Source organism: Ranitomeya imitator, chromosome 3 (genome assembly GCF_032444005.1).
Source record: "Ranitomeya imitator isolate aRanImi1 chromosome 3, aRanImi1.pri, whole genome shotgun sequence".
NCBI lineage: Eukaryota > Metazoa > Chordata > Amphibia > Anura > Dendrobatidae > Ranitomeya > Ranitomeya imitator.
The window spans coordinates 91,694,586-91,709,263 of NC_091284.1; the positions used below are offsets into that span (position 1 = coordinate 91,694,586).

At 43.7% G+C, this 14,678-nt stretch overlaps 1 protein-coding gene across 4 annotated transcripts in view; it reads right to left on the minus strand.

Moving 5' to 3' along the window:
• The window catches only part of LOC138672777 (active breakpoint cluster region-related protein), a 423,730-nt gene that overhangs the window by 92,399 nt on the left and 316,653 nt on the right, over positions 1-14,678 (minus strand). For all 4 annotated transcript variants that reach the window (XM_069761126.1, XM_069761127.1, XM_069761128.1 and 1 more), the window contains 4 exons: positions 13,343-13,483; positions 8,330-8,451; positions 7,209-7,377; positions 5,266-5,388 (listed from right to left, as the gene is read on the minus strand). In XM_069761126.1, the coding sequence (XP_069617227.1) occupies positions 5,266-5,388; positions 7,209-7,377; positions 8,330-8,451; positions 13,343-13,483 (555 nt within the window). The remainder of the gene's footprint in view (positions 1-5,265; positions 5,389-7,208; positions 7,378-8,329; positions 8,452-13,342; positions 13,484-14,678) is intronic.

Sequence of the window (14,678 nt, forward strand, 5' to 3'; positions counted from 1 at the left end):
ATGTGCACTAAGCATTCTATTACAGATCGTTCTGTGCCCCATTGGGGCTCACAATCTAGATTCCTCATCGCTATGTCTTTGGAGTGTGGGAGGAAACCGGAGAACCTCGAGGAAGCGCACACAATCATGGGGGGGACACACAAACTCCTTACAGATGTTGTCCTTGTTGGGATTGGAACCCAGTGCTGCAAGGCTGCAGAGCTAACCACTGAGCCACCATGCTGCCCAGGTTAAACACGCTGATTGGCACACGTGACTGTTTAAGACTTTACAGGGGGTCTGTCGCCCAAAAACTGAACTTGAACCATTTAGACTTTCATATAGGGGACTTTGCCCCAAGGCTGAGGAGTTGGAGTCTTGGAAATTGATGCATCGGAGGTTTGGCTTACCGACTACACAGACCAGCTTAGTCCCAATAAAAATTTATACTGTTACTGTAGATTTTAGCAAGTGTGTTTTATAGAAAGTCTCCTGTGTATAGCAGCCACTCTCTGCACATAGGATAACACACGGCATAGTGTGGCCGCTACGTACAAGAGAGGTATGAGAACGTGACACACAATGTGCACATGCCTACAGTGTGAGCTCTCTCCTCCCACTCCTGTCAGCTTCGGCCACTGCTGCTTTGTAATTTTGTGTGCAGCAAGTGGCCATTACACACAGGAGAGGGATGAACACTCATCCCTGCAAACCCTGACACTACTATGCAGTCGCTCAGCCGCTCTGGTGTCCGTGTATGCATGGCTGGTGTGTTAGATCTGGAAGCGCTCCAAAGAGAGCTCCATGATGAGACGGGTGGAGTACTCTAACTTAGGGGGCAGAAAGATGCAACAGGCCCTTGGCATTGAAGCCCCCTCATTTACAAATGTAATAAAATATATTTTCTATATAACACATTTACTAAAATCTACAGTACCAGCATGATTTTTATGGGGGCTTAGTTGCCTGTATGAAGGTCTAAACAGTTTAATTTCAGTTTTGGGGGTGACAGACCTCTTTTAACATCACAAGTCAGCAAGTGTCTAGATCAGCACACAGTGCAACTTATTTACATGACAATATTGTCGCATTTCTGCTCAAATACAGACGGACTCAACACAAGTAAAACATGTTGGGATGCCCCATGTTAAATGAGTTTTCTAAAGTGGTTTCGTCAGGAGCGCACCGCCACTGTCTCCTGGCTTCCTGCTTTGCAAGGGGGTGGTGCACACTTGACGATTGACAGTTCAGACCAGCGGCATTGTTATCTATAAATGCAATTAATAATTTGCCACTAGTGTAAACTAATGTAGCCAATTACCATCTACTGAACTGTACTAACCTAGAAATGAATGAGAAACCACTAACTACTAAAACGTCCCTTCACTTAGGCCACTCAGAACCAGGCAATTTTTCATGATTTAATTTTTTCCTCCCCTTCTTGGAAAAGCCATATCTTTTGTATTTTTCAGTCAATATAGCCGAATGAAGGCTTGTATTTTGTGGGATGAGTTTTAGTTTTGAATTAAACCAATCACTTCACATATCTTAACATATCGAAAAATGGGAACAAAATTCCAAGAAGGGTGAAAACAATATAAATTAGCCATTTTATTAATTTTTTTGGGGAGGGGGGAAGATGGGGTTGGTTCTTATTACAGCATTCATTTTACAGAAAAAAAATTACCTGGCAAAATAATTCTCCAGGTGAGTATGATCATGTCAATATTAAACTTATGAGGGCTTTTTTGTTGTATTTTTATTTTAGTAGTTAAAAAAAGATTTGTTTTCTAAATCCGTAACTGTTCTATTTTTCTGTCCATAGATTTGTGCAACACGTTTTTTATGTGGTGAGCCGCAATTTGCATTTGGGTTAATTTTACACATTTGGTTTTCACAGTTTTCACATTTGGCTCCTCTATCGCATATCATTACTCTTTCGGACTTTAATAGTCCTGAGGGTCTTACAGTAGACTCCTTGTGATCTGGATAGAGTTTACGATCCTGCAAGGTCCCCCCTCTTTTCTCTGCGATCACGTCATTCAGATGAGTCTTCGGAGCTGGCCGCTCTGTTCCTTCAGACCTTTTTCCTTATTACCATCAAGGCAAGGTTGTCCTCCGGCCGTCCCCGTCCCTTGTTACCATGGTGGTATCGTACTCCCACTGTTACGAGGGCATCGTTCATCCCTCATCTCTTTCGGCAACGGTCCAGAAAACGGAAGGGGGTCCCCATACCCTGGACAATGTGAGTGCCCTGAGTAGGTACGTGTCGAGGACGGCATCCTTCTGGAGGATGGACACTTCATTTGGGCTTCCTGACGGTTACAGGAAGGGCTTAGCCGTTTCTTCGGCCATGTTAGCCTGGTGGATTCTTTACACCATCCAGAAGTCCTTATGTGTTAGACGTCAGCCTATTTTCACTCCACTCGGTCGATCGAGGTTTTTTGGGTTCTAGACACCAGGCATCAGCAAAGCACATCTGTCAGCTTTGCGGGTTCGTCCAGTCCGCGTGCACCCTTGAACCACTATATTTCCCAGACTATCGCAGACGTGAGTCTGGGCAGGTGCACTCAGCAGGCCGCGGTGGCGCACTTGTATGTAGCGTTACACAGGGCCTGATCTGATGTTGTCCCCACCCAGGGACTGCTTTGGGACATCCCACGGTGGCTCAGTGGATTGCCCTGTAGCCTTGCAGCGCTGGAGTCCTGGGCTCTAATCCCACCTTGGACAACATCTGCAAGGAGTTCGTATGTTCTCCCCGTGTTTGAGTGGGTTTCCTCTGGATACTCCAGTTTCCTCCCACATTCCAAAGACATACTGATAGGGAATTTAGATTGTGAGCCCCAACGGGGACAGTGATAATAATGTGTGCAAACTGTAAAGCGCGGCGGAATATGTTAGCGCTATATAAAAATAAAGATTATTAAAGATTATTATTTTATATTTTCATAGTGGAGACTTTTAAGGATGCGGCACTACCAAAAAGATTTCTTTTTTTGTTCATTTTTTAATTGGGAAAAGGGAATCAAATTTTTATATTTTGTCTTAACATTTTTAAAATTATTTATTAAATTAATTTTCACTTCATTTTTTAGCCTCCCTCAGCGAACTGAATCTGTTTGATCACTTGATTGCTTTTATTATTTACTGCAACTGTTCAGTATTGTAGTATTTAGTGAAATTGACAGTCTCCTGCGGAAATAATAAGGCAGCAACTGCATTGTTACACGAGTGCACCGACAACTTAACCATTGAGAATGTACTGTCAGTGATCGTCAGAGGCATCTAAATGGTTAAACAGCAGAAATTGGCGCTACCGTAGCAGCGATCCAAGACCTAGTTGTTGCTGTTAAGAGGCAGATGCCGGCTGTATGATGCAGCCGACATCTACCTTGGATGGAGCAGGCCAAGAACCTGGGCCTGCTCCAGACTCGCACAAACTGATGCTGACTAGTGATGAGTGAGTGTGCTCGGATACGGTGTTATCAGAGTATCGTGGGTGCCCCAGTAATATGTTCAAGTCCCCGCGGTTGCATGATTCACATCTGTTAAGACAGCTGCGACACATGGGGATTGCCTAACAAACAAGCACAATCCCCACATGTGTTGAGGCTGTCTAACAGCCACGAATCATGCAACCGCGGCGACTCGAAAATATTACAATCTGGCTTCCGACCCCATCACTCAACTGAAACTGCCCTAACTAAAGTCACCAATGACCTACTAACCGCCAAGAGCAAGCGACACTATTCTCCTGGACCTGTCTTCTGCTTTTGACACTGTGGACCATTCCCTCCTGCTACAGATTCTATCATCTCTTGGCATCATAAACGTGGCCCTATCCTGGATCTCGTCATATCTAACAGACCAAACTTTCAGTGTCTCCCTCTCCCACACCACCATCTCGCCCCTTGTCTGTCGGTGTTCCTCAAGGCTCAGTTCTAGGACCCCTACTCTTCTTCATCTACACCTTCGGCCTGAGACAGCTCATAGAATCCCATGGTTTGCAGTATCATTTCTACGCTGCTGATACGCTGATCTACTTATCTGGACCAGACCTCGCCACCTTACTTACCAAAATCCCACAATGTCTGTCTGCTATCTCGGCCTTCTTTTCTGCTCGCTTTCTAAAACTGAACATGGACAAAACATAATTCATCATCTTTCCCCCATCTCACTCTACCAGACCTATCCATCAATGTTAATGGCTGATCACTGATGTTAATGGTTAATGGCTGATCACTTTCCCTAGTACCGCATGCTCAGTGCCTTGGGTGATCCTCGACTCTGCCCTAGCCACATATCCAAGCCCTCGACTCCTCCTGCAGTGTCAAACTCAAAAATATTTCCTGGATCCGCGCATTCCTCGACAATGAAACCACAAAAACACTCGTGCACGCGCTTATCTCCCGCCATGACTACTGCAACCTACTACTCTCTGGTCTCGCCTCTAGCACCACTCCAATCCATCCCACACTCTGCTGCCCGACTAATATATGAATTTATATTTGCAGTTTTAAAGAAAACTTTCACCCTAGTCTCTACGATTGCACTCACGTTGCCTAGTGCGGGTTTTGCAGGACCACATGGTGAGCCCAATGACTGGTGTTACCAGTTGGAAGCTTTAAAAAGGATCATGGACACAACCTTCAACTACTGAAAATCAAAGTAAACGTTGCGCCACGTGTTACTTTCCAGAGCTGCTTATGTGAATCACACATGCCAAGATGAAAAGTTGACGACTCCTTTAAGGATTATAATCCCCTATAAGAATGCATGCAAGAATAAATGTGAATTACTTTCTAGCCACGAGTTCCTCTTATTACTTACAAAGACATTTCTTTAGCTATTTCAGTTTTCCGGAAACATACCGCCAGCTGAACTGCTCAATACAACAACATGGGGTCTGGAGCAAAAACGAGCTCTTTGAACGTTTGGCTATAAAGCAATATGTCCTTGTAATTTGGACTCAAAGGCAAAGAGTGGGTTTAAAGCCAAATCAGTGGAAGTTGTGTGTGGAGCTCACATGGCTCCCACGCATTTGTTCCCCCGGCGTCCTGACTCACTCCTTACATCAGACACTGCAGAAATCCCCTCCTGGCATCATCCTCTCCATATCGAAAATGTTCAAAGTATGCAAATAACCAGTGTCGTCTTTCCTCAATTCCCGAGTGGGAAAACCAAAGCAGATTCCTATTTGTATCTCGCATACAATACTGGCTTGATCTAGCGTCCCAGAGGGGCGATACAGCTGCCAGCTGCGGGCAACCCACGACTACGGCTTACCTTGCCATTCTTGTTCTGGATTCGGAAAGGAATAGTAGGGGAGAAGAGAAGAAGCCAGGATTCATACTCAAACATCTTCTTCTTCAGTCTTTCTATAGCACGACTTGATCCTTTATTGGACTTCTGCAGATATAAAGACAGCAGTGAGACAGTGGGCACACAGGAGGACAACAAAGATCAGAAATACCCTGTCAGTGCTGGTCAGAAACAAAGTCACTAAAAACAAATAATCAACTAAAGTGATACAATTTACATTAAAAGTTAAGCTTTTCCTTCGCATAGAATTTACATCTATTATCAACAGTATTAATATTCTAAATGTTATGTAATATTATTGTATCACATGTTTTGTACTGAATACATAAGTTATTCCCTATCAATAGGAAAACAGATAACTTGTTGACTGCTGGAGGTCCGATCACTGATTGAGTGTTGTTTGCATTCTCCATCTCTGCAGATTCCATCTGTATCGGAGCAGAGTCCGTTCTTCGGATCGATGAGGGACCAATAAGTAGGTTTCTCAAACAGCAAGGTTCTCCCTAGGTTTTGGTCAGGCAGTTTTCATAGAAATAATCTTTTGTAGTATAATCTTTTCTACGGATGCAGGAGTATTTAGTTAAGCAACATAATTGAAATTAACAGTTCTGACCACATTTTAATTAGTGATGAGCAAAAGTGCTCAAATAACTTTTACACGCTCGCTCGGGTACTATCCAAGCATCTGGGTGTGCTCGTATATTATGTTCGTGTCCCTGTGGCTGCATGATTGGCGGCTGTTAGACAGCCTCAACATATGTGGGGATTGCCTGTCTAACAGCCGTAAATCATGCTGCCGCAAGGACTCGAACATGATATACGAGCACACCCAGATAGTCGGATAACACCCGAGTGTGCGTGTATAAGACGTTATCCAAGAACGCTCGCCAATCACTAAATCTACTGTATTAACGGGACAAGCATTTACCGCAAAAAATTTTAGATAATTTTTAATTTACGTATTATCTTCTACTCTGGGTGGTGAGGCCCCAGCAGACCCCAGCAAACTTTTAATAAGCTCTGCCCCATCACATTGATAGGGGACATATAATTTGCACAACCCCTTTAAGTTCATGTACACACTTTACTGTTTTGATACCTTTTGTGTGTCGTTTATGAAGATTAGGCCAGACAGTCATAAATGCTCTTCTTAGTTTTGAGAGTACTCGTCTCCAGCCCGGAAATGTCCATTTTAGTAATTACTTTCATTCACCCAAAAAAATAAAAAATTCTGGAGCATTTTTTCTGATAACTAGCAATTGTGCCATTCCTCCTGAACATTTATGAACACAATCAGAGCTGGGTGTTCCCATTCTCCTTGTTATCAGTTGAGGGGTGAACCAAACAGCAAATGCGGGGACAGAGTCAGACCGTCTATTTCTAGGCGGAATAATAGAGGATCGGCACAGAAACATACGCTCTATGATTTTATGGAAGTATCTACTAATATCAGATTTGATTGTTCCCAGGTTTATAGGACATAGCTAATCCGCTGGTAAAGACCTCCGAAAATACTATTTTACACTTTGCTCTCATGACAGCTTCGGATCCACAGTAATTTACCTTTCGCCCCTTATATGTGGGCAGCACGGTGGCGCAATGGTTATAACTACAGCCTTGCAGCGCTGGGGTCCTGGGTTCTAATCCCACCCAGGACAACATGTGCAAAGAGTTTGTATGTTCTCTCCGTGTTTGCGTGGGTTTCCTCCGGGCACTCCGGTTTCCTCCCACATTCCATACTGATAGGAATTCTAGATTGTGAGCCCAATCGGGGACAGTGATGATAATGTGTGCAAAACTGTAAAGCGCTGCGGAATATGTTAGCGCTATATAAAAATAAAGATTATTATTATTATTATATGTAAAAGGTGAGATTGTAATAAAAGAGCTTTAATTGATCCACTGACCTTTTCTTTTTGGATCTCACTTTTCAGAACGGATATCTTTGCTTTCATCTCCTCTATCTCATGGTCAGGTGGGGCGTGAAGCTGTGGAATGGGCTCCGACTCCTCCACGGTGGGGAACACCAGATCGGCCAGGGGGATGTACCACTTACAATCATACTGCTGGTGTTTCCTGTAAAAAAAAAATACAAAAAAAACAATCAATAAATTGTGATGATACTTTTTACAACTGAAAAAAAATGTTCTTTCAGTGATGAAATCCAAGTAGCTGTAAAAAAACAGCAAAAAGAAAAATAAACCTCATGTTGATGTCCGCAGTACAGCACGTGAATGCTTAGGCGCCGTTTGGCTGCAGCAGTCATGTAGCGGATACTACACGTCAGCGCTGACAATCTCTATACAAGTATCACAGGGAACCAGCTGGTGCAGCGGCAAAGGATCCGGGGGAAAGAGGCGAGTGCGGATTCTTAGATTTTAGAACATGGTCTACTCCCTTTTCTTCAGCTCAAGCACCCAGACACCAGTATAAGTCACTAACTCCAGTTACGGCACAAGGATGATGCCACATTGAGCCCAGAGGCAGGTGACAGAGGCGAAACTATCAGTGCCAGCTGTACTTAGCGGGTGCCAACACTTCAAAAACTTAATTATCACATCTTAGCAGATTTCTCATGCCACTGTAAACTGGGCACAAAACGCGAGCAACATTGTTGGGAACAAAAGGACATATGTTGGTAACTGCAGGAAATAAATTATAACTGGCGTCACACCTTCTCGGCGGAGTGTTGCTGGCTTTTACATGGCACATGGTTGGCAGCAGTGGACAGAGTTTTCCAAGGCACATAAATAAACTTATTAAAAAAATGCCGTAAGAAGCACATAAACGTGTTGGTCTTTGTAGGAGCGCTGTACAGAGCAAGGTGGTGAACACAGAAAAAACACAAGATGCAGTTTGCTCACAGTGGGAATAATGTAACTGCCAATGAAGGTGGAGAAAAACAATGCAGGATAAATGGCGCTGACTACATCTACATGCTGTACTCTGCCAAATACCGGCCTGACAATGGATGTGCTCCCAGAATAAAACGCTCATATACTCCCACACTGCTCTACATTTCACCTACCCAACAGTCGCCTTCTTGAGTTTGGCACAAAGCAAGAGGTCTGTAAACAAGAAAAGATGCCGCAGTTTTCGGGAGTTTTCTGAAAGTTCAACCAAGAAGCCATCTTTTACCAGTTGACGGGTCTGAAAAATAAACCAAAATTCAAATAGTACCATACAAATGCATAGGTCCCATGCTTGATTTGCACCACATAACAGAAAAAGACATGATCCGTAGTTACCGAATACATGAGAACTTTTCATGCACAGTTCTCCAGCTAGAAATAATATATATTATAGAAGCTATAAGTAATTGATATGAGATCAGTAGGAATTCAACATCCGGCCTCCCCCAAGCTCCAGCTGCGTCTGTGAACACTGGATGGAGCTGCGCTATACTGCTCCGAGTAGAGTGTAGCAGCCGCTGCCAGGTCCTGCAGGATTCTTCTTCCTATTGTTTTGAAAGTGTTGCGGGTTCTGCACAACAGCTCTTACTTTCTTGAAGGGGTAGCAGCCACTGCTGGGTACTGAAGACCAGCTCCTACTTTCTTAAATGTATAGCAGCCATTGCAGAACAGCTCCTTATTCTCCGGTATAGTTGATGTTCTGTGATACCCAGGAGCGGCTGCTACATACTGAATAGAGCGGCGCATTATAGCTCCATCCACTGTTTACATCCAACCATCATTGCTTCTAACAGCTAACAATGGGGATGCCGGGAGCCCCTCTGTTCTGATATCGATGCCCTATCCGGGGTGACCAGTTAAAACGTTTACAGTAAAACTGTACTGGAGGTAACACAATGAGGGTCAGATTGACCACTACTATCAAATGGTTTGATAACCTAAACTTACGATATTGTATCGGTAAACTTATCATTATCACCAGGTTTGGACGATAGTCCAATTTGTGTGGGGGGCCCCAACAGATTATGTCGGGAGAGAAAAAGAACTGGAATGTTGCATTTTGGACATCTGATCCTTTTTTGTTGGAAGAGATAAGATGCCGCCATAGATGTCTGGCAGCGGCTCTATCAGAGATCACAGGGGCGGTTCACAGAATAGCGCTCCTGTGTATGGGAGTCAGGAAAGATACCTGCTGGCTAAATGATTGGTCGAACCGTAATGTGACCGACAGCTGCGTAAAGTGTATTGGGAAGGTCTAAACACCAGTCTTAAAATACGAACTATGTATCATAGTGTCTCGTGCGGTTTGATAAAATTGGCTCATTATTAGTCACTTGTGCCCAATTTTACATCACATTGATTGGCTTCGTTTACGATAATATTTTGGAGAGGTTTTGATGCATACTGTTCTATTTTAAGTCACAGTCTCTCTAGAAATGGATATGTACTGGCCACGTGGATTTTATGGAAAGGCTTAGACATTTAATATACAGTACTTGTAGCCTCTTAGATTGTTTCTCCTATGTAAACTGAACAATTCCAGTTTTGTAAATCGGGGTAATACATTTCAATCAGCCCCATACACGTCCTAGGTGTCTTTACCTCTAGCTCGCCTATAATACTTCTCATATTCACAGGTCTAAACTGCATCATCCAGCCAAATGGTCAGGGAGGGAATGCCGCCTACTTCCTGAACACGTGGCTGTGCAGCAGCTACCTGACACTGAATTTGCCCAATAATTGGAAGTCAATACTCACTTACTGGACTTTTGTAACAAGTAAAAAGAAAAAAAAAAAACAAATTTAGTCTTCAAGCCAACTTTTTTTTTCTGTCCAAGTAAACACATGCTATGAAACTTATTTTGGGACAATTGTAATTGCACGCATATGGCAAGGCATTAAAATGGTTACATAGAGAGCAAGGAGGGCAGATTTTTGATGAGACACAATTAAGACTCGCTCTTTGCACTATAAAACATTATCATTATCCTCAGCGTTCTCCGAATGAGCCGCATTGTCAGCAGATGCACAGCTGTCTGATTCAACGTCTGTGAGTGTGTGTGGCGAAGACGCCACATTGTAGAGAGGCTGGAACAATGGAGCATTTAATATAGACTGTTTAATGTTACATTATTAATTTAAAAGGGCTGCCTATCACCTTTCCTGAACTTCACAGATTTCAAGAAGATTTCTGCATTACAATTTTAACCAGACATGTCCGTACATTCAATCTACAGATGTGAATGGAACCAAATACACATGTATACAATGATCTAGCCAGTTCTCTAACAGGCAAAAGTAAAGAGCTGTGCTTTAAATTCCACATTTTAATAACTGCCCCCAAAACATGTATAACCAGCTCTGGGGATATAGAGCCCAAGGCAGATTACAGCCTGGTCTACCTGCAAAATGTGGGGGAACATGTAAAATACTATGTCTGCCGCAGTGCCGATTGACTGATCTGAAAAAAGAAAATATTGACACAATATCTGCCACCAAATGATTGATCCTTTCACTACTTTGAGAAAGTTAAACTGACCACATGATGAAATACTGGCGGCAGAGCTGAATAAAACGTAGTTTTTAAAAAAAAAGTTATTTCTCCTCTCCATTGCGGAGATATTCACTTGTAAAGTTTAGGTTATAATTTATGTTACAGTTCATCTGGGCGTGACCTGAGATTTGTCCTTGGGGGCGTGCACTTCTTCCCAGGCATGAAGTTGACCAATCGTAAGCAGGCAGCCCCACAAAGAGAAAAGAACACACCCTCTTCTCCTAACTGACCTCTGAATCTACTGTGCAAAGCTGAGATATGTATCATTACAAACACTTCCAGAGCTCATTTGAGAGCAGTCAGTTCAGGGGGAGGGAGAGAGCTGACAGCACTGTGAGATAAGATCTGGAAGTGTTTGTAACAATACATAACTCATTACACCTGTAGCCACAATCCAGATGTTAATAGCCCATATGCAATACTAATATAAACACAGTCATATTGTATAAAGAAATTACAGGGCAAAGTAGAGCAGTAAGGTAATAACTTTATTACACCATAATAATAGCATGACAGAGCACAAAGTGAGGAAGCACATAAAAGCCTTGTGCAGTGGGGGAAGCAGGGAGACCTATAAGCAGCATACATGGCAAATTAAGGGCATACCTAGTAAACCTGCAATACGTTCCGCACAAGTATAAATGAACATATGGAGGTAACCATGCCGCCTTGAAGATGTCAAAATAGGACCGGCTGACAGAAATAAATAGTATAAGTATAACTGAGGTGGAAGGTCTAGCGTGGGATGGATCATCTATCCATACACCAAGCAGTACACAGATATTACTAGGAACTAGATCATGAAAGCAGCCATAGATCTGCTCACTATATACCAGGTACTGAGCAATCAGTGATGAAGTAGACATGCAGGGGACCAGGGACCCACTGTGCCTGCTGTGTGTTTCACTAGAAATAATTAGTCTGGGAGGACGTTTCTAGCTAAATGGGTGACCTGGTTCCCTGCATGTCTACTTTTTAATCACTGATTTCTCAGTACCTGGTATACATCAAGGAGATTTATTTTACTTGCTTATGGCTACTTTCATCATCTAGTTTCTAGTAATTTTGTGTACTATTTGGTGCGCGTTTGTGTATGGGTCAGTGATCCACCCCATGCCAGACCTCTCACCTGATTAACACCAATATCTATTTCTAAATTTCTATCTGTTGGTTTTCTTTTGACATCCGAGGCATGCTTACCTCCATACATCTATTTATACGTGTTTCCCATATAGCAGAGTTACTAGGCATGATGATACTTAGCAGGATATGTTTGGGTGTCGCTTCCAAGTATCCCTCCCCGATCGATAGATGGTGTAGTTTGGTTGTGCCAATTGCCTCCTCAGAGAGGAAGAGGACTGGAATTCTATAGCGCCACCTGTTGGAAGCAGCGATCCTACAAGTCACAATCGACCCTTTATAGAACCTTGGACTTCGGATAAATGCCAAATCACAATATAAATTTGCAGACATGGTGTTTCGGGGTACTGCCCCTCGCCAGTGCAATATATGAGATCTGATTTGGCTAGGTGACAGGCTTGTTTGGTTGTGAAAGCTCTTGCACTTTTCCCAAGCAGCTGATAAAGATGCCTCTGACTGTACAACTTTATCAGCTGGTATGTCACCTGGCATGCTCTGGCAATAGTCACATTGGTCACCTGGCATGCTCTGGCAATAGTCACATTGGTCACCTGGCATGCTCTGGCCATAGTCACATTGGTCACCTGGCATGCTCTGGCCATAGTCTCATTGGTCACCTGGCATGCTCTGACCATGGTCTCATTGGTTACCTGGCATGCACTGGCCATAGTCTCATTGGTCACCTGGCATGCACTGGCCATAGTCTCAATGGTCACCTGGCATGCTTTGGCCATAATCTCATTGGTCACCTGGCATGCTCTGACCATGGTCTCATTGGTCACCTAGCATGCTCGGACCATGGTCTCATTGGTCACCTGGCATGCACTGGCCATAGTCACATTGGTCACCTGGCACGCTTTGGCCATAGTCTCATTGGTCACCTGGCATGCTCTGACCATGGTTTCATTGGTCACCTGGCATGCACTGGCCATAGTCACATTGGTCACCTGGCATACTTTGGCCATAGTCACATTGGTCACCTGGCATGCTCTGGCCATGGGCTCATTGGTCACCTGGCATGCTCTGGCCATATTATCATTGGTCACCTGGCATGCTCTGGCCATAGTCTCATTGGTCACCTGGCATGCTTTGGCCATAGTCACATTGGTCACCTGGCACGCTTTGGCCATAGTCACATTGGTCACCTGGCATGCTCTGGCCATGGGCTCATTGGTCACCTAGCATGCTTTGGCCATAGTCACATTGGTCACCTGGCATGCTTTGGCCATAGTCACATTGGTCACCTGGCATGCTCTGGCCATGGGCTCATTGGTCACCTGGCATCCTTTGGCCATAGTCACATTGGTCACCTGGCATGCTCTGGCCTTGGGCTCATTGGTCACCTGGCATGCTTTGGCCATAGTCACATTGGTCACCTGGCACGCTTTGGCCATAGTCACATTGGTCACCTGGCATGCTTTGGCCATGGTCTCACCTCGCCTTTTGGTGTTGTCACTGCAGTTCTCCGTGGATCAATATCCTCATTTATACTAGACAGAAAATTTTGAGAGATGCGAAGTGCGTCTTGTAGCAGTGGATAATCAGGGTGGTCGACAGGTGTATGCTTCAAAAGATCCTGGAACACAGGAAAGGACAGAGAAATAAGTAACAACATATAGCAAAGCATCAAGTATGTGTTCACGTTCAGACTGCGGATCTGTCATCAGACAATATGGGGACATTTCTGCTCTCCTATTAGAGTAAAAAACATATGGTAGTTTGCCTATTAGAAGCAGTCAAAACACACTGGTCACAATTATAAATCCACTCTATTCATTAGAAGCGTTCGCACCTCCCTACACCTCTCAGTGATTGACAGGCAGCCAATTGTCAAATCACTAAGATTTCTTTGGGCCATTTTGGTTACTGGCAGGGAAACCAATACACATTATGTCCCTTCAAAGAAAAGCAAAGTCTGAATACAGACCCACTTTACAGAAGAGTCATCTACAAAAATGTAGCTAGGGTGAAAAGACTGAGCAGTACTTTGGGACAAACCACACCTGGTTAGTATATTTGCGTTTTTATTTAAGTTTCTGTAATTTTATATCATTAGAAGCTTTCCTGAACTCTGCATGGGTCTGCATGTATGTATGTATGATTGAATGAGTGAGTCTGTATTATGAGGTCCAACGTTCTGCATTTTTTTTTTGCATTTTTGACATTTGTCTGGCACGGTAGAATATAAACACTCAGATCCATAGAGTTCTTAGGTGTGCACAGATCTGCACCTCACTAGGCCATAAACATTTTATTAGTTATGTGAACACTAATAAATGTCTGACACATAACAGAACTGCTAATATGGGTCAGTGTGGGGCTGACTGCACATGGGCGCTCACCCAGAACATTTTACTCAGTCTAGGTGACATCACTGCTCCTGGAGGGCATTGTAAAGCTCACTAAATTGGGAAAGTTGCGCTCTACATGAGCTTTTTAATACCAAAGGGGTTATCCCAGGCATTGGTTTAGATATAAGATGTCTGTACACACCAGTATATATAGTATAACATCCAATACCCTAACAATGTTTCGGTGCTGAGAAATACTCGTTATTGTATCATTATCGTGCCCCCTAGTGTTGATTCTCCTGAGCCTACAATGTGTCCACCTTCTGTACTCTATTGTTAGACATGCACAGACATAAGCGATCTCTACTGGTGAGCGGGCAATGCCATGAATCTTGTCTTCACGGCTTTTCAGGCACGGTGGCATCCTCAGCTTTCCTGAGAAGCAGAGAAGAGCTGGCACCAGCCCAACAGCTTGTCCTC